Source organism: Crinia signifera, chromosome 6 (assembly GCF_055691185.1).
Source record: "Crinia signifera chromosome 6, ASM5569118v1, whole genome shotgun sequence".
NCBI lineage: Eukaryota > Metazoa > Chordata > Amphibia > Anura > Myobatrachidae > Crinia > Crinia signifera.
Window position 1 is genome coordinate 39228695 of NC_139222.1, and position 27336 is coordinate 39256030.

General features: G+C 45.5%; 1 protein-coding gene across 1 annotated transcript in view; it reads right to left on the minus strand.

Moving 5' to 3' along the window:
- The window catches only part of ANTXRL (ANTXR like), an 84004-nt gene that overhangs the window by 10714 nt on the left and 45954 nt on the right, over positions 1–27336 (minus strand). The window contains exons 10-15 of the mRNA XM_083146041.1: positions 14976–15074; positions 14680–14749; positions 13466–13544; positions 11698–11793; positions 10958–10996; positions 1338–1436 (exon numbers count right to left, since the gene is read on the minus strand). Coding sequence (XP_083002167.1) covers positions 1338–1436; positions 10958–10996; positions 11698–11793; positions 13466–13544; positions 14680–14749; positions 14976–15074 — 482 coding nt within the window. The remainder of the gene's footprint in view (positions 1–1337; positions 1437–10957; positions 10997–11697; positions 11794–13465; positions 13545–14679; positions 14750–14975; positions 15075–27336) is intronic.

Here is a 27336-nt window from a genome sequence, read left to right on the forward strand (position 1 = left end):
GAGAAAGTAGAAAGTTGCTGAAAACCCCTATTTTAAGGTAAAAGTATTGGGACACATGAAGGTTTTTAATTTTTCTAAAAATGATGAAATTTTGGGGTGATTTTGGGGTGATATTCTTGAAAATTCCGAGAAATGGGTTATAACACGTACGTGATAAGTCAAACATGTACCATGCAAAGAACTGACCCAGTAATGTTACGCTATGAGATGTAGCCATTTAGAGTTAGGAGCACAGCTGCATGTTTGCGTCAACCATTGATGATTCATAATTATCACTGGTTAATGGTTGAAGCAGAATATTTTTGCCAGCGATGGTTTCCATACATCGATAGCACAGCATAACTGAATATTTTTTCATTTCCCAGAGGTGCTGGGACATGGAACATAGCTCCGCCTCATGACCCATTAAGCCCCACCCCCAGGTTCTGATTGGCCAACAGGCCAGTTAGTCAAGGAAAAGGGATGTCCATCGATAAGTGGAAACAGGGATGGTCATCTATTGAATATTATGCTGCCATTGTTTTTGGCCACTTGTACTATCAACATTGATGTCAACCATCGATGGCGAACACAACGATAGCCATGGAGAGCTGTAATGGGTGGGCTATCAAAAGGCTTCTGGTGTATGTTCATGCAAGGAGAGCAGTACAGCCAAGAACAGGATGGCTGGCTAAATAGGAGGAGGTCAATTTTTCTTCCCAGACTGCTCGTGTTACAACTGTTTTCCTGTGTGTGCACCTCTTACCATTTACACATATACTATAAAGCCAAAGGAAGGCCTGACCATGTAATTTGAAATTCCACAACACCCCGGGCCAATATGAATGACATGAGACTGCGGGATTGAAACTCTAATTGTCACAATGGGCACCTGATCTGCCTGTACACTTTAGAACAGGGGTGCCCTCGATCTACCAACAGTTCAGGCCACCTGTTGTATGTATAGTAGGAATGAATGCAGCAGGTTTGAAAATGTGACAGTTAGTAATGACTACAGCTGTGCGCCAGCTAGGTGATTTGGAAAATGTGGACCGTTGGTAGATCTCCAGGACCTTCCCCTGCTTTGGAAGGTTTTATACATGTCTCATGAATGAGACTGCTTGGGATTGGGTACAGAATAAGGGGTGGGGACAGGGACTTTCTGAATGATCAGATTTAAGGAATGTACTAAGCCATGGAAAGGGATCAGCTCCTTAATGCCATGTTACAGACTGTTTAAAAAATGACAGGAGCTGGTTGGTTGGTATTTTACCTCTCTACAATGCTTAGTACATTAGCTATAATTGGTACTTAGTACATTAGCTCTAGTTGGTGTATGCAACAATCCTTCACTTTACCTCCATCCTTTTTATACCCCCAACTCCTCTTCCTCCATAGTAAGACGCATCCACAGTTGGCCATTTCTTCTTTGGTAAACCGTCCTCATCATCAGATTCCTGGGATAAAAACAGGCAGAGAGAAAGTATATGATACGTTTCTTTTCCTACACCCTTACCAAAGGAATTCTTACTACTACTATGTAATATACACTAAAAGCCACTGTTGATTTGCAGTGCCATATAAAATCCCAAAGCTACAAGCTGGCCGCCATCATAAAGTTCAAATAACTCTGAGGTGAAGTACCACCAGTGACCACTAGAGGCCACTCAACAGACCAAATTACTTTTCAACAGAAAGGGAAAGCAATTTTTGCAGGGACATTGATCGGTTTCAAACTTGCTTGATATGAAGACAGGGAGCTGTGAGGACAGAGGTTGGAGGTAGGAGCAGATAGGGACTGGGGGGGGGGGGGGGGGGGAGAGTTTGTGGGCTAAAAAACGCTTAGGAAAGTACATTGCAGAAGCCACCATTTTTTATATGACTTTCTGGGAAGCACAGATGGTGTAATGGTTAGCATTACTGCCTCACAGCACTGAGGACATGGGTTAGATTCCCACCATGGTACTAACTGTGTTGAGTTTATCTCCCCGTACATGTGTGAGTTTCTTGTGGGGGGTACCCTTGTTTACTCCCACCAGGCTTGCCTACCCTCCCGGAATGGCCGGGAGCCTCCCGGAAATCGTGTCCTTCTCCCGGTCCCCCGGGAAGGTGGGCAAGTCTCCCGCATTCTGGAGATAGCCCCCGCTCCCCCCTTGCCCGCTGGTCTAATTACCTGAAATCGCGGGTCCGTGGAGAGGGGGTGGGGCTAAAATGACGTGATCGCGGCATTCAGTGTAATTTAAGTCCCGCCTCCTCTCCACGGCCTGTGAATCACAGAGTTTTTCGGCGTGGGGGGCGGGGCCAAGTGATGTCAGCCTTGCTCCCGCCCCCCTGACGTGTTGCCTCTCCGGGCTTCTCCCGGAGAGGTGAAATGGAAAGTAGGCAAGTAATTCTCCCACACTCCCAAACTATACTGTTAGGTAAATTGGTCCTAGTGTGTCTATGTAAAATGTACATGGGCCAAGTGGCACTTATTTGCTAATTCATCGCTGGTACACACCTACTGATTTGCTCAGGACTTGTATTAACGATATATCGGCCAGTGTGTGAACCCAACATAAAACTTCAAATTATACTTAATTTAAAAAATACGGATAAATAAAAAGGTTTTTCAGTATGGTATCTTGGTATCTTTTTAAAGATTCTGTCCATTATTTCTCTATAGCATCAAGGAAATTAATAGACAAAATCTTATTGGTTGCTATGGGTAACCACACCTCTTTTTTTCATTTTTAGAAGCTGTAGTTGATTGCATTTTCTCAAGTAGGTAAAAAAGAATAATAAAAGATTCTACATGAGTAGACATTCACACAAAGAAAACAAGAAGTTTCAATGATCCATCACGGAAATCCTAGAAGAACACTTCGATCTTTGCCCTGATAATACAACGGTTCTTTAGAACAGCAACCGAGAGCCATTAATCACTTCCACCATTCCCTTTATGTACTGGCCTGCAGCTGGGAACGTCTAATAAATACCCTCTTGTGTGTTCTACATCATGGGGACGCAGCCTGACATTCATGCCCAGGACAGCCAGAAATATTCCAGGCATTTACAAAACAGAAATGATCAAGTCTACAAATGACTATTTATTTCTCAGCAAAGATGACAGGAAGATGGTCAAACATTTCTTTGCAGCCATGGTACCAAAACACAACACAGATAAGTATCTCCGTAATGCAAAACCTGACATATTACATTTTGATCTGTATAGGAAATAGAAGAAGACTCTTTCTCTGGGGTGCTCTTTAGTAAACCAATTTACAATAGAGTACCCCAGAAAAAGAGTTGACTTCTCTTTCATATACAGAGGGAATTGTTCCTTTGACTCCTGGGTGCACCGCCAACTTCCAATTATTGGGAAGATTTGAGTTCAGCGGCTGCGGCCAAGTTCAAAGGCCCAGTAATTACCCAATACAGCATTGACCCAGCCGGACTCATTAGGGATGGCCATTGGTGGGCTCACATTAGTGGATGTTTTTTCTCTCCCATCGATGGCAAAAGCATTCCACATCAGTCATAAACCATCAATAATTGTGAATCACCGATGGACAATGGCCCTCTCTAGACCCCACTGCCTGCTGCAGCTACCACCGCCAAGTTCCTTCTCTGGGACTCATGGGTGATAAAGGGAGGGGAAGTGAGTCAGAGGAGAAGTGGCCCATGGAAACCAATCAGCACTGAAGTATCATCTATAATTTGCATAATATACAATTATACAGAGCAACTGATTGGATTCCATGGGCCACTATTCCCTTTTCATCGCTTCATACATCTACCCCTTAGACTCTGAGTCTTGGGAGCCATCTGAGTCTTGGTGCCCAGGATAGCAGTCCCCTTTGTCCCCTCCTGTCGCCAGGCCTTCCTATTGAAGCCTATCGGCATCTTAATGCAGAGTTCCCCGGAGACAAATGGCCATGCCAACGCTAAGAGACCTATTTACTGATTAATAAATTGAATTTCTTTTTGCGGCTGTTCTGGCAGTCAGAAATTAATTTGCACCAAGATGTATTAAAAATCATAACCAGGGACAGACACGCCAATAACAGCCCATCCCAGCAATGTGTAAACTAAAGTATTCACAACAAGGATCACTTTTCTTCATGGACGGTCATTACGCAGCGTATATGCTAGTGGCTGTTTCCAAGGAGGGACCTAAACAATCCCTCTCCCGCTAAATTGTGCAAGATGTAGCCTATAGACTACTGTGGCTGAGTAGGGCCTTGGAGGCAGGAGAAGGGCTTTGGAGAGGGAGGAAGTGGAGCAGCCAGATAGAGCATTATCCTTGCACTGTTCATATTTACTGTAGATGGCAGCCACACTGTGCCCGTTACACAGTAATTTGGAAAGTGTAGGGGGGGTGGGGTAAGCCGCCCCCAGCCCCAGTGCCTATTAAACACATACAGTTGATTATCTGTGTGGATGCACCAGGGTATGTATTGTATCAGTGGTTGTATACTGTTTATCAATGTTTGCTGCACTCTAGATATAGCCACGCAGCCACAAAGATGACGGTGGCTACATCTGTATATTGCGGTTCTGTTTGTAGATAGAATTATTTGACACTGTTGGAGATACAAATGTAAGCGGTTACTGAACCATGGTGACAATACATACAGTATATCTTATAATTATTACTGGGGCTCCCTGGGATATTACTGTCAGAGATGGAGGTAGTGCTGAAACAATGTATGTATTACTTATTTAAAAATTATTTCACTAATTTCTTGAACCCAAATTTTTCAAGGATTAAGGTACCCATACGGTTATGGTATTTGGCCTACTTTCATCAGATTCGTGTGGACTGAGTCGATATATCGGATGAAATCGTAACAAATCCGAAGCGTTTCACAGCAGGTCGGATCTGATGCGTGTTCCTGTGCGCATTGGATCCTGTAGATCATACGTGCAGCACTATCGGATCGGACCCATTATTGGCACATCGCAATGTATCACATCCAATCACTGTGGTACAGATGAAGCGTCCCTTGTTCTTGCTCAGCGCCCGCCAGAACGCCCCCTCTGGCGATCGCCGGCAGACAGGGACTCCATTAAACTGGGATCTCACGCGCACGCGCGTCACAGACTCTCGGCGGCTGGGCGCCGGGACCCTGCCCGTCTCCGCTTCAGGGAGATGGGCAGGGTTAGGGGGGGTGCGGGGAGGTGGGGGGAAGCGACAGAACAGGGAGTCGAGGCGGCGGGGACCCGGGGTGAGCTCCGTCGACACGGGGCGCGCAAACTTCGCCTGTGCGCGCGCCCCCTGGCAGGAGCTGGCGGCTGGCGGGGCTGCACTACTGGCACACACTTATAGCTGGACGCAGCATTTCAAAAAGAAACAAGAAAAAGGATTGTCCCTGGTGTGGTGCACCTATTACAGAAATAATCAAACAATAAAATGTAACCTTTATTTGTTAATTTAAAACTTGCGAAATATAAAACACACATGAAACAGTCCTGTGCAAGTGACAAATACTCCTGTCTCTACACACCTATAGCTGCAGAGCGGAGAAGCGCCAGACAGGAGAGGCTCTCTCCCTGCTCTGTGCCCCCAATCCTCCCCCTGCTGCTGACAGGAGTGCAACTGGAGAGAGAGGCTGTGGTAGCTATGCGGGGGCAGGAGATTCAAAACTACTATTTAAATTAATAGGCAGCCGCTGAGAGAGCTCTCTCAGCCAATCATCAGCAGCCCATTCATTTGAATAGGAGTTTTAAAATCTCCTGCTCCCCATCGCTACCGCAGCCTGTTTCCCGCTGGCAGATCCCAGGGAGTCATTTACATGCGATGTGATTTATCGTATGTGATTTATCACATGGCATGTGATTTATCGCATGTAAAAAATGGTACATCTAGTGCCGAATCTTATGCAGCCCTCCCAAAAATCTGCCGGGCAGGTTGATCGGAAATCAAGTCGGACCTGTGTATAGGGGCCCTTACAAATCAATTGCAAAAGATACAGTATGTTGTTGCTTTGATATTACAAATCATAGCAACTGTGCTTTAGTGCATATAGCTCAATGGAACAGAGAGTACAGTATCTGAGGAGTTAACACATAAGGGGGTGAATGAAAGGAAGCCTGTGTATACCGAGCCACAGTGTCCAGCTGTATCCTGATGGAAGAAGGGGCTCAAATGTATGGAGGCATGAATGAGGGGTTTGTTAGATGGGCCATGAACAGCGGGAGGGTAGGATAAAGGTTAACCCCTTACGCTCCAACACGGACACTTCTCAATGGTTCAAACCTTTTTTGTCCATTACAGGTACAGTATGCAGGTCTTTGAGCAAGTAACTTGCACTGTTTTAAATAACTATATATATTTATATATTGATATGCTGCGGATATTATTCCTAAAATAAGAGTATGAGGTCAGGGTAAACACTGGGCCCCAGGTATAACTTATGCTCTCGGATCCGAGGGCTTCCTGTTAGGCCTGTGCCAGTATTGTAAGCTACATTAGTGTATGTGTGTAGCCTTCCTGTGGGGGATATCATCATTACAGATGGAAGCGCCATCAGCCAGCCTGCTCAAATCCCTGTCAACATTAGGCTGACAGGAATTTGGTTACACATGAAATAGGTTGACACGCCTAAGGTCGACAGGGTCAGACGGTTGACAACGGGAAGATCAACAGTCAAAAGGTTTTTATGGTTTTTTTTTTCAAAACCAGGCGGTATTTTTGGCGTGGAGGAAGAATAGAATAGTGTGCCTAGCGCAGCGAGCGATGCGCGGTACACTGACACGGTGCCCATGTCGACATAGACATTCGGGACAACCCCCCCTGAAAAACTCATGTCGACATTTTCACTATCGACCTTCCCTATGTCGACCTAATGTTGTTTCAACCATCCGACCCTGTCAATCTTAGCCCTGTCGACCTATTTGATGAGTCGACCTAAGCTCTGTTGACCTTTAGTAGTCAACCTAATGTATGTCGACCATACTGTCGACTCTATGAGGAGAGTGATAAAGTGGTAAGAAATAAAGTACCAATGTGCCAGAGTCTAATTGTCATTTTGCAGCCTGTTTTTGAAAAATAATGGGAGCGGATTGGTTGGTACTTTGGGCCCAATTCAGACCTGATCGCTGCTGTGAGGCCACTCAGAGCTTGTGGTCACTGGTGACCAGTGGGGAATGATTTCCCCACTGGTCACCACTGATTGCAGGCTCTGAGTACCCGTGGACTTTCTTGGTGGCTGGAATGAAATCAGCCTAATCGGGGCTGGACTTGACGTCACACGCACCCTTCCCTCGTCACACCTGTGCTTATTCTGGAACTCCCATGTAACGGCCAGTTACCACCCCCAAATGCTGACTTCCTGTCAATCACCCTGTGAACGGCTAGCAAAGGAAAAAAGAAGCAGATTTCATTGCTGCATGGCGTGTATTGTGGCCTAGAGCCATGTGCAGTCTATTGATAATCGGCTGCTGTACAAACTCACACAGCAGCGATAGGGTCTGAATTGGACCCTTTATCTCTCTAGAATAGGCATGACCAAGCTGTAGCCCTCCAGCTGTTGTGACGTCCCATCATGCCTTGCCACAGTTTTGCTATTAGGGAATGCTAAAACTATGGCAAGGCATGCTGGGATGTGTAGTTTAACAACAGCTGGAGGGCCACAGTTTGGTCATGCATGCAGGCCCATAATACACAGAACCAACTTCACTGTAATGTTCTATTTCTTATTCACATATAACGGCAGTCACACACTGAATAGACAGTAACGTATTGTTTTAATCAGCAGAAGCTGCTTGTGCATCCTATTTTTGCAGTTTTTCAAACAACACACATTTTCACACAAAAAGTCACAAAAAAAATGCCCAGCACTAGAGTCACATGGTATGTGGACACATCTGTATGGTATTTATAATCCATTTAATTGCACAATATACAAATGCACAATAGATGACTTCAAGTAGCAACCACAAGAAAGTAAATAGCATGCTGATTCTTTTAATGCTGTGTACACACTGATACAATCTGCATAAGATCCAGATAAGATTTTGACTATATAGTCAAAATCGTATCTGGATCTCATGCAGATTGTATGGGTTTTATCCCAAGCGATCCAGATGCGTTCAAGATGCGCGCTCCCATATCTTAACCAGAAAGTCTTGGCTGCCCTGTCTATATAGTGCAGATCTGCACTATATAGTCTAAATTGAATGCAGATAGTGTAAATTGTATGCAGATAGTCTAAATTGTAATCGCATCTGGATCTTATGCAGATTGTACTAGTGTGTACACAGCATAAGTTTGAACTAAGAACGTTGTATATGTGCATTATATAGACATATTACTTAGGAGTAATATGCTTTATAGTGTTTTTAGGGGTATTCACTGCTAGCGGTGTAACTAGAAGCCAACGGACACTGGTGTCTGGAGCAATGACCGATGCAGGGACAGTAGTAATTGCTTATGGAACATGACTCCACTTCCTGGCTGTAACCCTGTAGTGATGCAAGACCCATAAGCACACTGTACACACAGACACCCTTGTCTTTGTGACCTCTACAACCTTGAAAGTTATTCCGATGGGTCCCATCATTGTTTATGATGACATATCCCGTTACAGCACTAATGTATGGATGAAACTAGTTTCTAGATGAAATGTCATAAAGCTTTACCCTGACTAATACCCCTTTCACATCGCACTTATAACCCGGGTTATTGCCGGGTTGACCCAGATCGAGGTGCAGTGTGAGCATGCAGGAGGTTTGCCCACGTTTCTGGGGGGCCAGGAGGGGGACCCGATTTCCAGGAGGGTAAGCAAGTATGATATATTATATCAGTGGCATAAGTTTGTCCTAGTTGCCCGGAGGCAAGATAAATAGTGGTATCCCCCTCCACACGAACACACCACCTTAAATAAATATATGTACTGTATACATGTGTGTATGTATGTACAGTATGTATGTATGTATGTTATGTACATTATGTTTAAAATAAAGAAAGTGTGGTGTCTATGGCAGGGTTGCCGACTTTCTTATTCAGTAGCCGCTCAGGGGGCGGGACATCCCTAAGCCCCGCCCCCATGCTGGTAAACCAGCGAATTCAGGGATCTCTGTGGAGGGGGCGGGGCTAAAATGACGCGATTGTGTCATTTTAGCTCCGCCCCCTCCTCTGAGACCCGAGGATTGCGGCATTTTAATGCCGCGATCCGGGGGACAGCGGGGGTCCCCCTGAATCCGGGAGGGTTGCCCACCCTATCGGGGGGCCAGGAGGGGGCCCCGATTTTCGGGAGACTCCCGGAAATTCCGGGAGGGTCGGCAACCCTGGTCTATGGTCCTGCTAGGAGTGGGAGTCAGCCACAGAAGCGATATTGACAGCTTTCCATTAACGGATTCAAACTTGCAGGGGAGGAGAGGTGCCCTCTTGGGAGCAGGAGCCCGGCGGCAGGTGACTCCATTGGCTCCCAGAGTTACGCTTCTGTAGTATATTCTGTACAGAATTATATATACCCTATAATTTATTCCGATCATTTGCTAAGCGGTAAAAATAAATAATATTTTAATCTCCCTTCAGACAGTGGTCACTGCTTTCTGATTATAACAGTCATTGAGGTATAGAATACATAATAGATTGTATATTGATATGACAGCATCAATTGGTGCAATTTTAAAATAAATAAAAAAAATGGTAACAAGTTTTCAGTCAGATTTAGTACAGGCCGGGGTCCCATTACAGTTCCTGCTGCCCAACCCTGAATGCGGCGCTCCCTGCTCAGCATGTGCTCAAGTTACTGTATCACTGATGTCATCAGAAGTCTCAGAGCCAACTGTGTACAGCAGCGGTTACAGCTTGTATTACCTCAGACAGGCTGAAAAGCCACTTTGGCTTATTACAGTATAACAGTGTACTGTATATTATTAAGGAAAAACAGAAATGGTGGAGGCATATTTATCAATGGTTTCAGACGCAAATACCATACCTCCCAACTGTCCACTGTTTTCATGGGACAGTCCAATTTTTGGGAGAAATGTCCCGCTGAACCACCCGTGGTCAGCAGTGTTCCACAGTGGTGGTAGTGGGACAGATGGGCCCTGCCACTTGCTGCAGCGGTGAAATAGATGCTGTGTTGTCTATTCACGGCAGACAGAGGGAATGGGGGCATGCTAGCAGCTCACTGAGCGCAGGTCAAGGCCCCTATAGTGACAAAAGCATTCCTGTGAGGCCACGCCCAATTTTGTAGAGGCCACGCCCCCTTATTGGGAGCATGCCGGAGTCCCGCTTCTCCTATTCAGAATGTTGGCAGGTATGCAATACAATGACAACAATTGTAAATAATTAATGATAATAATTGTAATTTCTTAATTTCATATCGCTGCTATTTGTGGCAATACAGAGTATATACCACCCGGATGTGTTAATTACTGTACCACATGTATGTACAGATGCTCAGGGCCAGATCTATCAAGCTTCAAAAATGGAGAGTGATAAACAACCAGCCAATCAGCTCCGAATTGTCATGTCACAGGCTGGGTTTGAAAAATGACAGGCAATCAATCAATTCCTCAGGGAATCTTGCACTTGCGCCATCTACTTACTATACTGTATATGTGCAGCGACCATAGCCGAGGTGGAGGGTGTTATTTGCAATGTGTAGCCCATAGGCAAAAGCGGATAACGCCATCTTCAGATGGCGGCCAGATGAGCGGATACCAGCAGATGAGCGGCCGGGACATAGATGATGTGGGAGCGCGCAAAAGGGATCCCGGCTTATTGCTGCCCCATACACACTGGGCAGCTTTCAATCTGAAAATGTCCCAGTGTGTATGGGCCTTAACAGTGTAGAGTTTGTATAATCTCCCCAAGTGTGTGCATTTACATGTGTGTGGGGCAGACTACATGGGCCAAGTGTTTTTTATCTTACTTTAAAATTCTAAATATCAAGATATCTACTGTAAGGACATATTTTTGGATATTTGGGGCATTCACGGGGGATACAGGATTAGGAGATAAGAACGTCTGTATACTTACTGGCTCCGGAGGCGGAGGTGGTGGTGGCTCTTTGATCACCTATCAAGAAATAAATAAAACACCTTAGTAAAACAATATAATGAGTTTGTATGTTAGCAATAATACTATGTTAAAAAAAAAATAATAAAAAATAAAAAGAATTGCTGGTTTTTTTTTTTTTATTTTCTTTTCCATCCATACATTATTCGACTTTTTTTTACATTTTTATATTTTTTTTTCTTTTAAGAAATTAAATTAATTAGCAGAGTTAGTATGTTCCCACAGTATTATACATATAAGTATGTAATACTATATATGTTTAATGCAGATTCCTAGGTTTTCTCCATCATTTGGAATGTTGAATACACACATTTTTTATATTATAATAAAACAGGGCTGTGGTGAGGGGTGGGTGGTTGTTACCTCGATGGCACCCAGCCACCCTGTTCTCCTGTGCGGGGGGGGGGGGGTTAAGCACCGCTAGGTGCGTACGGAATGGCTAGTCCGCCGCGCCCGCTCGCTCTGAGCTTCTGTACATGCGCAGACACTCGCCACCGCTCCCCTGCGCGAACATGCAGGGGAGCGAGGCAATCACAACAGGGGCCTATATTTCAATAACTAGTCCACAACCCAAGTTTACCATTTTCTATACATCTTTCTGTATTACCCTACCATGAGTTAATAATCCTACCTAGCTAAACCCCATCAGTAAATATAGACACCCTATTGTTTAGGTCTTTAGTTGTACTCGCAGTACTCACCACTGTGCAACAAAGGGGCCAAAACCACCAGAGTAGTGCGAGGAGCAGTAGAAGAAACAGTATCAGCAAGGCGATGAACAGGATTATCCCAGTGGGCTGTGGAATACAATGAACCACATCATTACAGTAGAAATAGGTATAGGGGAGAAAAGGCATTGTTTCATTCTGTAACTGGGAAGGATGTACTAAAGCAGGCATGTCCGACCTTGGCCCTCCGGCTGTTTTGAAACTACACTTCCCAGCATGCCTTGCAATAGTTTTAGCATTCCCTAATAGCAAAACGTTGGCAAGGCATGATGGCACGTGTAGTTTCACAACACTTGGAGGGCCAAGGTTGGACATGCCTGTACTAAAGGAACCATTTTGGGGTTTTAATACATATCCTTATGTACTAAGCACAGCAATGATGGGCTTCTGTGCAGTGTGTAATGCCAGCTTTTGCTGCCATTATCCTGTAGAAGCCTATGAGCTTCTTTCTTCATTCTTACAGAGAGGGATCTGATTGGATCCCTCCCAGAACCCCCTGTGGCCACCCGCGTCAATCTGCAGATGCGCAGACAGACTCCTGGGTCATAATCAGTGACAAAGGACAGCTCTTATCGGAAGCAGTACTAATCGCATATGTTAGTACATTTTAGGGATGACCATTGATGATTTGAAATCGGTTTATGACCGATGTAGAATAGTTTTGCCATCAATTGGAGAGAACCAGATGGTTTTCCTCCATCGATGTCAGGCATAAACAAATTGTTTTTTTTTTGTTTTTTTCACAGAGCACCAGTGATGCCCCGCCCCCATGTTTTCATTGCCCCACAGGCCAATCAGTCAAAGAAAATGGATGACCATCGATAGGTGAACACATTGATAGTCATCCATTGCTTAGTGTGCCACTATCGATGGCCAATGTACTATTGCCATTGATGGCAACCATTGATGGCAATGGCAACCATGGCCATCCCTATTACATATGTGACTAGTAACAATGTCGGTATGTAGCTGAATGTATCAGGGATGCTTAGTTCTGCCCTCTGCCGCTATTGACTTCAACAGCTGCAGGGTGGCAATACCTTATCCGATGTCCCTTCCTGTTCCCCCTCCTTGATGAGGTGAAACAGGAAGTGATCACGCCTGTTCCTCCTCCTTGATGAGGTGAAACAGGAAGTGATCGCGCCGCTATAATGCATCTACCCCATTGACTAAAATGACAGATGTTGACTGGATGGTACTTTATACAAGTCTGTTTGACCTCTCTCCAAGCTATTACAAATGCCCCTTTCCCATGTGCTGCACTAAGCTTCTATATTACTCATTACTAATATAGCACCAGCATATTCCTTGGAGATTTACAATTGGCAACTGGGAACAACACAGGAATGGAATGGTAATACAAGACCAGTGGTGGAACTTTTGAGTGGCGGGCCAGGGCGCAAAAATATAATTTGGGCCCCCTCCTCTACCCAACCCAAGAAGTCATTTCTGGTCTGGGCAGCAATGGCCTCCTAGACCTCAGGGACCTCAGCGCAGTGCACCGGCTGCACCAATGGTAGTTCCGCCTCTGTAGAAGACTGTGTAATAACTAACTGTGCAGACTTCTGATGTTGAGAGGTCTGCTAACACCAAGACACAAATGCCTCCAAGTGCCCAGAGACACATTATATATGGCCCAATGCTTCTGGGCATGTGCAGAGCGATTCCACGCTAGATTCACCCCTGGCCTAGTAGGACTCACTCTGCATCTGTCCCTCGGGGGGGCTGGCGAGATACTTACACAGTGTGTGCTGGTGATGCTCACTGAGCTGGAGATGTAGGTAAGACCCATGTTCATGCTAACCTGTAGATACACCACCCTGGGGAAGCAACACAAAAGGGAATTAGAAACAAATTATATTTTTTTCATCTGTTTTGTTCTCCAACACTAGGAGCCAATGTCTTTTGTCAGTAATGCGTGAAAGAAGAACATTGTCCTGGAAGACCCCCCAGAATGGCCCCCAGGAACCAGAGAGTGCTCATGCATACTGTACCATTACACACGAGTTCAAAATAGCCACTAATAAATGGCCACTACTGTGTCGGTTTCCACAAGAACACTACATACTGTAGGAAGGCCCGTGCACTTGCATATTATGTGACAGCAGCTGCTCATAAACCTCCAATCACAGAGCAGAATGCAGCCCAGCACCATGGTATGAAGACTGGACAGTGGAACAATGGCGGCAAGTGACGAATCACAATTTACACTTTTCGGGTCAGATGGACGTGTTTGGGTTTGTCAATAGCCAAAGCGTTCACTACCTACAGTACAGCAAGGGGGTGTTGGCTTTTTTTTTGAGCCGATGTGTGCCAACAGGCGGTATTTCATGCCCTACCATCCACTAGGGCAGGGCTGGGCAACACTGGCCCTCCAGATGTTGATGAACTACACATCCCAGCATGCCTTGCATCAGTTTCAGCATGGCCACATAGCAAAACTAATGCAAAGCATCCTGGGATGTGTAGTTCATTAACATCTGGAGGGCCGGTGTTGTCCAGCCCTGCACTAGGGCATGGTGGGAGAATAGAATAGTGCGAGGGGACGCGGTGCTATGTTTCAGTGCCCATGTCGACTGTGTCGACATTCGGGACAAAAAAAGGGGGGAAACCCATGTCGACCTTTTGACTGTCGACCTAATGCTTGTGTCGACCAAATGACCCTGTCGATCTAACCTATGTCGACATTCAGTCATGTCGACCTTCAGTCATGTCGACCTAGTTCATGTCAATCCAATGATCCATACAGGTCTGAATCGCAGCCTATGTTTGGTAGTGCCCCCAATTGTGATAGTCATCAGGAGCTTCATAGTCATGCGAACCAGTCCTATTTATGGCATATTGGCGCGTAAACACTTGGAACTCAGCTGCTACCTCCAGTGGAGTGCCCTACACATATTCTAAGTACATTGTACATTCCAAAGCGCAGATACAAGATTAAAAAAGAAAACATACTGTCCAACTTCTTCAATGACAGGGGCCGGGCACAGCAGGTAGGTGTCTTGTAAGTCGGACGGCTTTTCATCTGGAAGACAGTAAAACGGAACGGAGATAACAGACAACTCTCTAACAGGCGAATGAAAGGGATTGAACAAGGTGAAAGACAAGTAGGCTTCCAAAACAGCGCTCCAAACACACGTAGCACTGCTGTCCAGTGTTAGCGAATAATACTTATTGGGAACATCGAGTTATATACGTTACTGCAGTGTATATGATAAGTTACGATAAACAATCCTTTTAATTGATCTTACTTATAGTGATGCTATCATTCACTTTGAAGCTGCACAGCACTTGGTTAATATTTCGGGCATGGTAGAAGCCGTTTCCTCGCACCACTACCTGGAAGGACTCTGAAATAAGACAATAATAGACAGAGGCGTAACTTGTAAATGGTCATTAATACTCAATACATTGGCAGCAAGTACACAAATAAGGGGGTTTACATCAATAAAATCATTTCACTTCATGAGGCTCCAAGCATCGATATAGACAAGGGATCAAATGCAAAAGTACAAATAATGTTGCAAAAGTGACACATCAAGCATATGTGCCTACTGAAATGATTGGGGGACACCTCCGTATATGTCTCAGGGAACCTCAAAAAGTAGACAAGTGATTTAAAGAAAGTATATGTGGTCGATTCACTTAGAAATGAGTTGGGTCATCTATCTATCTATCTATCTATCTATCTATCTATCTATAAAAAGCTAACTACTCCTCGCCGCTATAAACTGAAGTACCACCATTGACCACTGGGGGCCACTCGATGGACCAGATTCACAGCTTAAAGTGACAGTACATTGCAGAAGCTGTCATTTTGATAGGCTTTTAACTAGTACTACTGTATATATGTACATATATATACATATATATATATAAACATATATATGTACATGTACATATAAATAAACATATATATGTATATATATATATATATATATGTATATATATATATATATATATATATATATATATATATATATATATATATATACGGCTAATGCTGCTACTCGCCTCTGCAGTGCAGGTGCTATGGCATAATGAGTATGGGGCAGAATTACTGTGTGGGGCATAATAGGGTGACAGGGGCATAACTGTATATATATTTTATGATTTTCATCTGTTGTCGCCACCTTAAGGTGCATACACACTGGGCGATTTTGCCCAGGGTGTATGGACAGCAATGATGCAATATTGCTGCCCTGTATATCGCTCAGCGCATACACACTGAGCGATTTTCCCCTGACCAGTGATTTTCACATGCGGTGAACGGCTTTCCATAGCGTCTGTCTGACCAGCTGGCGAATGTCGGCTGCCGGCGAGAGTGCGGGAGCGCGGAATCAGCCTTCACATACACACTGGGCGGCTTTTGAGCTGAAAGTAGTGCAAACGACAGAACTGAGCTGCTTTCAGCTCAAAATTGCCCTCGAACTACAAATTTGTTCTCAAAATGGGCACAACCATGTGCACTGCAGGTGGGGCAGATGTAACGTGCAGAGAGATAGTTAAATTTGGGTGGGTTGTGTTGAAATTGAAATCTACATTGCAGTGTAAAAATAATGCAGCCAGTATTTACCCTGCACAGAAACAAAATAACTCGCACAAATCTACCTCTCTCTGCACATGTTACATCTGCCCCACCTGCAGTGCACATGGTTTCGCCCATTTTGAGAACAAATTTGTCCTGCGATCTGGTCTGAATAAGGGACAGTGTGTATGGGCCTTTAGAAAGTTTTGGATGAGGATAACAGAACTGGTAATTGTGCTTGTTTTGGTGACAATGACGCCTTTCACCATTAAATAACAGCCCTTATGTGCTGCAGATTACAAGTTTTCTTGCCACGACTTCCAATCTGTTTTTTGCAGTTATAAGCGAGGCTCCCACACTCGTTTCCCCGGTACTGTCCCTGCTTCCCGGCCAGCCGGCTGTGACACATTGAGAACCTAGGAACAGGATTTAAACCTTTCTTTGTCCTACTCGGGAACAGCGGGAGGTGATGCACGGTCTATTTACAAACACCACATACTCACTGGAGGAATGTGAAACTCACCACAACTTCCTCAACATCATACAAAGACGCAGAGCTGGCATAACAGTAAAACAGCGCAGTCAGCAGCAAAGGAAAACAGCCTGATCCTACCAGAGGATGCTGCCCATACCTTTCTTATGATTATATGACCACAGGGTGCTCATAACTCATACGTTGGATTATACAAACATCCTTAATAGGCCCCTGTCCTTGTATAGAAGCATATCTGTGTTTTTATAAGCCGGAGCCATTTAACACGCCAGATATTTGCAGATTGAAAACTCTGCGAAGTTCATTGTTTTGTTTAATGAGGCGCTTGAAGGAAATGATTGTAAATGTCAACACAGGTAAAAGACGTCTTGGGGAGTTTTTAGCTTTTTTTCCACTTATTGGGGGTCCACTTGGTCAAATGTACATCAAAAAAACTCGCCTCCACACTACCCATGCCACCATTTTTTATACCTCCCAACTGTCCCGCTTATCGCGGGAACGTCCCCTTATTTTGGGACATTCCCGCATCCCTCCCGGGGCCGGCCGTGTCCCGCAGCGGGGAGGGGGGTGGGGAAGTTGTGAGTCCCCCCCTGTCACCCTGAATAGACGCTGTGCGCATTCCTGCTGACAGAGGGGCAGGGGGCAATGGCAGCAGCTCACGGAGATGCTGGCCATGCCCCCACAGCAGCGAAAACGGGATGTGGCCTCGCACGGGAGCCGCGGGTATAGACCACACCCCCTCTCGGTAGGCCACGCCGCCTATTTCTTTTGCCGTGCCTTCAGCGCGCATGTGAATGTCCCTCTTCCTCCTCGCCAAAAGTTGGGAGGTATGATTTTTCCATCACTGTTGGGGGCATGACCAGCGCTCTGTGACCTGCTGGCCATGCCTTCTGCCCCTCACTCTCCTGTGAATGGATAAAGTTAATGACTGTAGGACTCCCAATTGCCCCCCACCCCAAGCGGGTCTCAATAACCGCCTATATCTGACAGCTGTACATTACCACCAAGCAAATACAACTATTCACTAGAACAGACGGAGGCACCTGCACCAAGTGTCTGAAGGCAATTCTGTTCTTTGCCTCCTACACCCCCAGGGCTGGATGGCACCCAATGACAGCAATCTAAAGCACTGCGATGGGCTGTGCCAAAACGGAGTATGTTTGGTCTACATTTATCATATCAAAATGCATCAGGTTAAACTGAGAATGTCGACAAGGTGAAGATGTCGACATACAGCAGGTATACATTTTTAGCATAATGGCAGTGACCATGTTGGCATTCATCATGTCTACACGTCAACTACAGCATTTAGCGGGTGCGGGATGACTCGCGAAAGGATGGGCAGTATACTGACGCAAAATCCTGGCTGTTCGACTATCAACAGTTGGGATCCCGACCAATGGAGGTTATTCTCCCTCGAGGGGGTTCATGATCCCATAGAGAGAGAACAGAACCTGTAGTGAGCGAAGCGAGCCACCATGCCCGTAACAGGCATTTTTGCACCCCTATACAGACAAAAATCAGGCGCAGACCAAAAATCAAGTTAATAATCTGAAGGTTGTAGGATAAGGTGGCAACTGGTATGCTGCTCCCAGCAAGGACTAACGGCAAAAAATACACAAATTATTGAGAGCGCATATGAACCAGTAAAGAATTACACATTTATTAAAAACAACAATAGCATTAGACACTTGAATAAAATACGGTATATTAAAATGGGCAATATTCCCTTGTGATATGTAAAGTCCTAATGAACAGAGTCCTCGGACTAACTAGATCTCCAATGAAGTTCCATTGATTAGGGAATAAACATTAAGTTCCAGATAAAGTTATCTCACCACTCGCGGCAGTAGCGCATGAATGCCCTTGTAGTTCCACACCGAATCCGGAGCTTACCGGGTCAGAGGTTCAGCGGCTGGGTTGGATGGGCTCCAAGAGGGGGGGGGGTCTGCAACTTGCGGTCCTCGGACACTGCAATCGATGTTGAGGTTGCTGTGTCGGGAGGGGATAGTGGCCGCCTGCAGCTTGGGAGCCCTCAGCATCACAGATGTTAACTTCAGGTCAGAAAGTTCGGCTGCCGGGTTGGATAGGCTCCAAGGGGGGATCTGCAATCTGCGGTCCTCGGACACTGCGATAGATGTTGGGGTCGCTGTGTCAGGAGGAGATGGTTACCGCCTGCAGCTTGGAAGCCCTCAGCGCCGTAGATCTGACAGGTGCTGGGTGTCACAGCCCGCCGCTCAGGTCCTCCGTTTGTATGGGATTAAGTAGCAATATGGTTTGATCCTGCAGGTGTGGTAAGGTGAGAAAAGGAAATCTGGATAGCCCAAAATGATGGTGGCTCAGGTCCTCCGTTTGTAAGGGATTAAGTAGCAATATGGTTTGATCCTGCAGGTGTGGTAAGGTGAGAAAAGGAAATCTGGATAGCCCAAAATGATGAGTGCTCAGCTCCTTGACGCGTTTCTCCGTCAAATAAATCGGACGGTTTCCTCAGAAGGTCCTTCTGAGGAAACCGGCCGATTTATTTGACGGAGAAACGCGTCAAGGAGCTGAGCACTCATCATTTTGGGCTATCCAGATTTCCTTTTCTCACCTTACCACACCTGCAGGATCAAACCATATTGCTACTTAATCCCATACAAACGGAGGACCTGAGCGGCGGGCTGTGACACCCAGCACCTGTCAGATCTACGGCGCTGAGGGCTTCCAAGCTGCAGGCGGTAACCATCTCCTCCTGACACAGCGACCCCAACATCTATCGCAGTGTCCGAGGACCGCAGATTGCAGATCCCCCCTTGGAGCCTATCCAACCCGGCAGCCGAACTTTCTGACCTGAAGTTAACATCTGTGATGCTGAGGGCTCCCAAGCTGCAGGCGGCCACTATCCCCTCCCGACACAGCAACCTCAACATCGATTGCAGTGTCTGAGGACCGCAAGTTGCAGACCCCCCCCCCCCCCCCCCCCCCCCTTGGAGCCCATCCAACCCAGCCGCTGAACCTCTGACCCGGTAAGCTCTGGATTCGGTGTGGAACTACAAGGGCATTCATGCGCTACTGCCGCGAGTGGTGAGATAACTTTATCTGGAACTTAATGTTTATTCCATAATCAATGGAACTTCATTGGAGATCTACTTAGTCCGAGGACTCTGTTCATTAGGACTTTACATATCACAAGGGAATATTGCCCATTTTAATATACCGTATTTTATTCAAGTGTCTAATGCTATTGTTGTTTTTAATAAATGTGTAATTCTTTACTGGTTCATATGCGCTCTCAATAATTTGTGTATTTTTGCACCCCCACTGTCGGAGTACTGGGGTTCCGATGTTGGTAAACTGACCACCGGGATCCTGACTGTCTACCAGTCATACCACTCCCCATTTAGAAAGAAATTGCAGTGATTTATATTTACCTTTCCGCTCGGTATCTATAGGGCCTCCTAGGCACCTCAGGCGAGAATTCTCTAAACCAATTTTATTGTAAACCATCCCTGCATTTTTAACTATTTTTATATTACACATTATGAGGTTATTCAGGCCTGCTCACTAAGCGGCGTTTATTCAGAGCCTAAGTAAAGTTACACTAGCACGAACACCAGGAAGAGGTCACAATGTGGAACACTATAACTCACTACAAGATCTGGTAACTGAGACTCAAGTCATCCTGCAAAAGCCAGAACCGCCTTCCAGAGTAACGTTCCAAAGAATTACAGAACTGGAACACTTTATGCATTAAACACATTTACAGAGACACTTGCAAGCAAATACTGCTTAGGCTGATCCACAGGCCGTGCTCCAGAGAATGGGCTTGTTAATATACATTTTTCTAGTGCCTCAAGTACATTTGTTGTTTAGCCTCTCTTTGGAGATTAAACATTGTTTAAATATTTTCTAATGCATGTAAGTGTAACATGTTTTCCTCTATTCCCTCTCCACTTGACCATGGGGAATCACTCTGACCCGTATACAAACGTTGTAACTCAGTGTGATCGTAATCAGAGTCTGGGTCACTGGGGATTTGCTTCTGGTCCATTTATGCACCATTGACATCACAGATGCAGTGCAGTGCAGGGAAGCGGGTGCCTTTATACATTGTACTGTCATGAATGGACCAAAATGGACCCTGGTGAGGAAGTCCCAATCTAATAGTACTTACTCCTTATCACAGCTTAATAAATGTATAACAATTTCACTAATTACAAGTCTCCAAGTAACACCTTTCCAATTTTCTGTATGTTTGGGGGCTTTTTCTCCTAATAGGGCACCTTGGAGGGAGCTATCCATATTAGGAAAGCTTGTGGGCAGAGGGGCATATTAGGTAAAGCTGGTGGGCAGAGGGGCTTGTATGGGAGATGTTGAAATTTTCATGTTATGAGGATGCTAAATAAATCAACAAAGTAATCATACAATTTGTCACAAAAAGTGTCTGTTGTCAGCTTATTGCAACAAATTATATTGGTGTTGTATTTAGCTTGCTTTATTTTTTTCCCAGCAATATTTTTGTGCTGAACTGCAATTTAAAAAAAATAAATAAATACCACAATCAATGTATACTGTACTATACTGTACTGTACTATACCGTACTGTAGTATATTATACTGTACTGTACTGTACTACATGTTTACCTATAAATCATTTGGCTCATCGTCTTATTTATGCACTGAGCACTGCTTCTCTAGTACTGTTGATTTCAGCCTTCGCCAAATGGCTAATCTCATTCCTTCCCATCACCGTGTCCTTTTCTTCCTCAGTTACTGTCACCCTGGCCATCCTCGGTAATGACAAGACAGCAGGAGGGGCTGGAAAAGGTCAGTGTTTGGATTAAATCTGGGCAGTGCTAGCAGCAAGGGGAGGGGGACAGGTCAGACTTAGAGTGGTTGACGGCAATGCTGCAGGACCCCTTCCCCCAAACTATAATTAATTCATCAGCACTCCTCAGCAGGGTGAGCGGCCTATTTGTCTCTCTGCATGCAAGGTGCCCATTTACATTCTACAAGTAGACGGGTGATGAGGCTGTGTAGTTGTCATCTGTGTCAGCAACATGCTGACGTGCTAGTGGAGCGGAAACAGACTGCTGTCCTAGGCAGCAGGATACTTCTTACCGCTACAGTCCAATGGCCATGCAGAGGATACAATGTCTGAAGCCCCGTACATATGGGGGGATATATCGCCTAACGATATATCGTTCACGATGAGCGATATATCACTCAGTGTCCTGTTTGCATCAGCGACTAGAGACCGCAGGGATGGCTGCACCCCCCCTCACACGTCATGAATCCCGGCACGGCTGCGAATGGAGGATTTGGATAATCCTCCATTTGCAGTCTTGGGTTCGGGGTAGAAATCATTCGATAGTCAGCAACCATCGAATGATTTCTCCAGCGCTCGCAGATATGAGACACCTCTGTGGTGTCTCAGATCTGCAAGCGTCCTGTGCGCACCTGCGTCACCAGCCATTTGAAGGGGAAGACCCAGCATTTTCTCGAGCTGTGCCCCCCGCCGCTGCCCCATACCCACACTGCCAGGTTCCAGTGGGACAGTGAACATGCGCAGAGAGGCGCCTGCGCAGACGCAAAAAAACGGTCCCCCGTGTGTGACGTCAGCTCCGGACCGCATACGCCTTTTCCCATCACGCCACCCTGTAAGTCCAGGGCTACGCGGTACCTGCGATGAGTTGTGCCCAGTGTCAAAACCAGTCGACGTTGAGCCTGTTACGATGGGTTTTGGGCATATTCGCATGTCTGTGAATGGATGTGTGGCCGTACACCTCCCTTTGCACAGCGAGCACATTCATTTGCAAGGCGGGATCTCACTCTAGTGGGGCGGCTTCTTAAATGAACACTGGCAGTGCGGATTCACCGCCGTGCGATCAGGTCTGAATCGGGCACGCATAGAACCGTCCAAATCACCATGGCAACTGAGCGTCATACAACTGTCCCATTACGGTTTTGTAAAATTGTGGCAATGAGCGATCACCAAAATCAGCCTTGTAACCCAGTAATAAGTCAGTCACTTAGCAGTGAGGTCATAGAATATGTAAGCGATGTACACATACACCGATCCCTAGCATACAGCAAGCAATCTCTTCCTGACAGATATCTGCTCCCCATAGATGAGACACTCCCTTTGTATAGAATTGGTTCAACTCCAATAGAACATCTGTTGCTGCCCCACCTGTCCCTAATGCGCATACATCTGCATCTCATTATACAGCGGCAGACAAGGCGATGCTCAGGGAGCTGCTCATTAATGCTTCTTTCTGCCAGAGCATTACAAGCCTGAACCAGGGGGATTGTGGGAGATCCTACAATGATGCTATGCTGTTATACAGTGGGTTCTATAAAGCTATACATACAGAGGTCACAGCCTACCGAGTCCTTGTGACGCCGCCCACGGCGAATACGCGCCCCACCCACCGTTTCCCCTCGCAACCATGCGTGGGAATGTGTTACGATAGCACACCCCCTCGCATGTGCCCGCAGCAGGAGAAATCATTCGATGGTCAGTCGATAAATATAAGTCAATTATGAGCAGCGAGACAAAGATAGGGCAGGCGGTTGACGTCATGTGATCTCAGCCGCTTGCCCCCGGCACACCTCGTCCCGCCCGCAATCCCATGGGAACGTCCGGTGCTTTCATGGGGACGCCCATGAAACGCTGGGCATTCCCATGGGGCCTACCCGAGCCCGCCGCCCCACGCCCCCAGGCCGCATCGCTCCGTGTGAACTATGCAAGTCACCGAAGCCATTCGCAAAAAGAACCCTGCACATGCGCATAAGCCATGATGTGCATGCGCGTGCACGGGGGACCGAAGCAATTAGAATCACCTCCACCGTACATAACAATTGTATACATCATGACCTAGCCCTCTGCATGCTACCCTATATTCAGAGGCTCACACTGTTCTAGGGTTCTAGTAAAACATAAAAATATACTTTGCTACAGAACCACAGCCCAAGAATTTTCTTTTCAAGAAAGGACATGGCAAATGAAACATTAGTGATGTCACTGATTGTTTAAATGGATCATTTCCAACACGGTCTATGACATCACCGACATTGCATACATTCAGCTGTTATTACATCACTGATTACAGCAATCACAAAAGGATAGTAACATATCATTGCACTGAGGTCACGGATTTGATTCGCTGCTTCAAAGAACGAATGGCCATGCACTGCACCAGCATCAGACAGGCTTTGGAAGGGAAAATGTCAGATGCACAACATTTTACAGCAGGGGGACATAATCTAGCTAGTCAAAAATACAAAATGATTGACTCAATCATGCCTTCAGTTATACCAATTTTACACCAAAATCCCGGATCCAACCTGGTACTTGGAACACGGTTCCAATCCGGGGAGGAGCCGGGATTTGCCCCTTTTACATTGCAGTGTCGAACCGGAATATTCCCGGACGGGCACCGTTTACACTGCAAATGGGTGCAGGAGGCGTCTCTTGGAGATGACATCATCTCCAAGCACCGGGAACGCCAACCGATGCGCTGGGCCCACAGATCGCTACGCTGAGGGCAAGCCCAGCACCAAGGTTACCTCCGTGTACCCCTAGCCATCGTCCGCGAGGGGTATAAAAGGCATGCTGGATAGCGAAAAGAAAGAAAATGGTGGAGCGCTTAATAATGTGGCTCAATTAAGTATTACAATAGTTATTAGGCATATATTAAAATATTGGTAATAATCTAGCAGCAAGTGTAATCAACAAAAAAACAAGATAATTGATAAAAAGTGATACAATATAGTAAAATAAAATAAAAAAGGACAAGGAGAGGTATTATACTTATTAGTTTGGAGTCCCAAGGGCAGTGGCGTAACTAGATACATGTGGGCCCCATAGCAAAAGTTTGTAAGGGCCCCTATTTATCACCTAATGCTGAAAAATGTATACAGCACATGATAGTTGGTCAGACAAAGTGGGCCCCTCTCAGCTCTGGGCCCCATAGCAGCTGCACTCCCTGCACCTATGGTAGTTACGCCATTGCCCAAGGGTTATAGTTTGCTTCGTGGTTAAAGAATCATACGGTCCCTGGTATAGATCCGTGCTGAACTGTGTATAGCTTGAGGGAGTCCATGTACCTTGCAGGATTTTGAGTTTCACCTATAACTGAAGTTGCAATACAGGCATCTTTCATACAATTCTAACCATCTTTCTCATATACAAATGTTCACAAATTAAGGGGGCACAGCCCCTTACAACGGTGTGAAGAGCGGGCGCGATGAATCACCTAGTATTTAAATATATGCCTAATAACTATTGTAATACTTAATTGATCCACATCATTAAGCGCTCCACCATTTTTTTTCTTTTCTATATTCGTAGTATTTGGGGACTAGACATACCCCTAGTGGGAGCTGATTTTAGGCGCCCGTTCTTTTCTAGCCCAAGGGATAGCGAATCTCAATATCGTACATTCATACGGGCTAAATGAACAGAAACCTTTTAGCTGGTTTTTTTTGTAAAACTATTTGATTTGTTAACAATTATTTTCCTAGCTTGTTTATTCTTGGCTAAATGTGTTGTTTCTGTTTGCACATTTGATTTACTGTTTATATGATTTACTACCTCCATGGCAACGCACGGAGGAGATGCCATCGCTGTTTGACTGGCATCGGTGGATGATGTCACCAGCACAAGCCCCTCCTACAATGCCGAAAACCCTTGCACCAGCCTTCGGGGGGAGAATGGTACAGCTATAATTACTGCTGATACCTTCCTACAAAGTGCTGTTGCTACAATGTCAAAGGGCTATGGGAATGCACTTAAAAAATAGATATAATGTATCTAATACAGTCTTTTAAATGATAGCTGTAATCTCATTGGTTGTTATGGTCAACACCCCTACTGTCCTTTTTTTAGAAGGTTTAGAAGATCTACTTATCTATTATTCAGAGTAGTAATACAGTCTTTCATATAAAATAATTTAAAATAATGGCTATGTGCATAGGGTGTATCTTTTTGAATCAAGGTCACCATGTTAAAATTGTACAGAGACACAAAAATAACCAGGAATAGATGTTGGAAGACAGCAGGATGAGAAGAACAGGATGCATACAGTGGTCATTTACAATTCACATACCCAGTACACAGAAGATCTAGAACTACAACATCACTAACACACAATAAAATAGAACCCATCATAATAACGCACATTAAATAAAGTACCTATGCACAGACTTGTACCTGTCATATAAAGCAGAAGCAGAGAATAACAGAGCAGCCAGGTCAGAGAATAATGCAGCATATAAATGCAGAAACATCATATGCCACTATAATACAAAACCATAATCTGCACATTATATTATACGAGCAAAACATAGGTAAAAATACTGCTGTACCCACTAAGGGCGAAATGTAATAGGGGTCGATTTTTTTAGACATGTGCGATTTTTCGTAAAAAACCACACTCTCTACCAGGAATTTGCACAACCGGGCCCAACCAGCCAGCAGGGTAATGCCCCATCCGGGGGAAGACTTTTTATACAAGCCCCTCCCCCCATCCAAAACATACCTGCAGGGACTTGGAGAACCACAAGTCCAAGCATGCAGGGCAATATTGGGCCCACTGGGACTAGTAGTCCCCCAGCAGTACACATAGTTAAAAACACACACACACACTTTCAGTAAAACTTTATTACATACAGAGCCCATTCATTCAAACTTACCAGATGATTGAAGATCGGTCCCCTTGTCCAGTAGAATCCATGGAGATGTACCCATGGAAGAAAATTATACTCACCACTCTCATCTTCGGGACTTCTCCGGACCCTTTGGTTTGTTTACATCTGGAGCTCCGCCCCCAGCCTGGGAGTTAGCCAAGCCCAGCAGCCAATCATGGTCTGCATCTGGATTTTTCCGGACCATGATCGACTGCCGGGCGGGCGGTGCTACCTCCCAGTCTGGGGGTGCAGCTCCAGATGTAATCAAACCCGCCCCCAGACACCGGACAGCATTGCCGGGGTCCGGAGAAGTCCCGAAGATGAGCGTGGTCAATATAATTTGCTGCCACAGGTACAGCCCCGTGGATTCTACTGGACAACGGGACCGATCTTCAATCAAGTCAGGTGAGTGTGAATGAATGGGCTCTGTATGTAATAAAGTTTTACTGAAAGTGTGTGTGTGTTTTTTAACTCTTTGTACTGCTGGGAGACTACTAGTCCCAGCGGGCCCATTGTTGCCCCGCATGCTGGGACTTGTGGTTCTCCAAGTCCCTGCATGCGGTGCTAGCTTCCTGGAACTTGTAGTGCCACAGCAATACACAATAGTTTATCCTATTTTTAAACATGGCCAAACATTACCAAAAATCGCCACCTATTACATTTTGCCCTAAATTTTACTTTGGGGTGCAGGGTCCCGCACATGATGAATGACACCCCCCCCCCCCCCCAGGCATTACCAAGCCCCCCTCAACCTCTTATCCCATAAAGGACAACCCCCCCGGGTTTAGGAGGGGACATTGTGCGGCAGTTTTTATATATATATATATATATTTTTTTTTTTTCACATGACTATACATGAAGTACCCCATATGCATGCATATAGAAAATAACTGAACAGACATGTCCACTTTAAGACCATT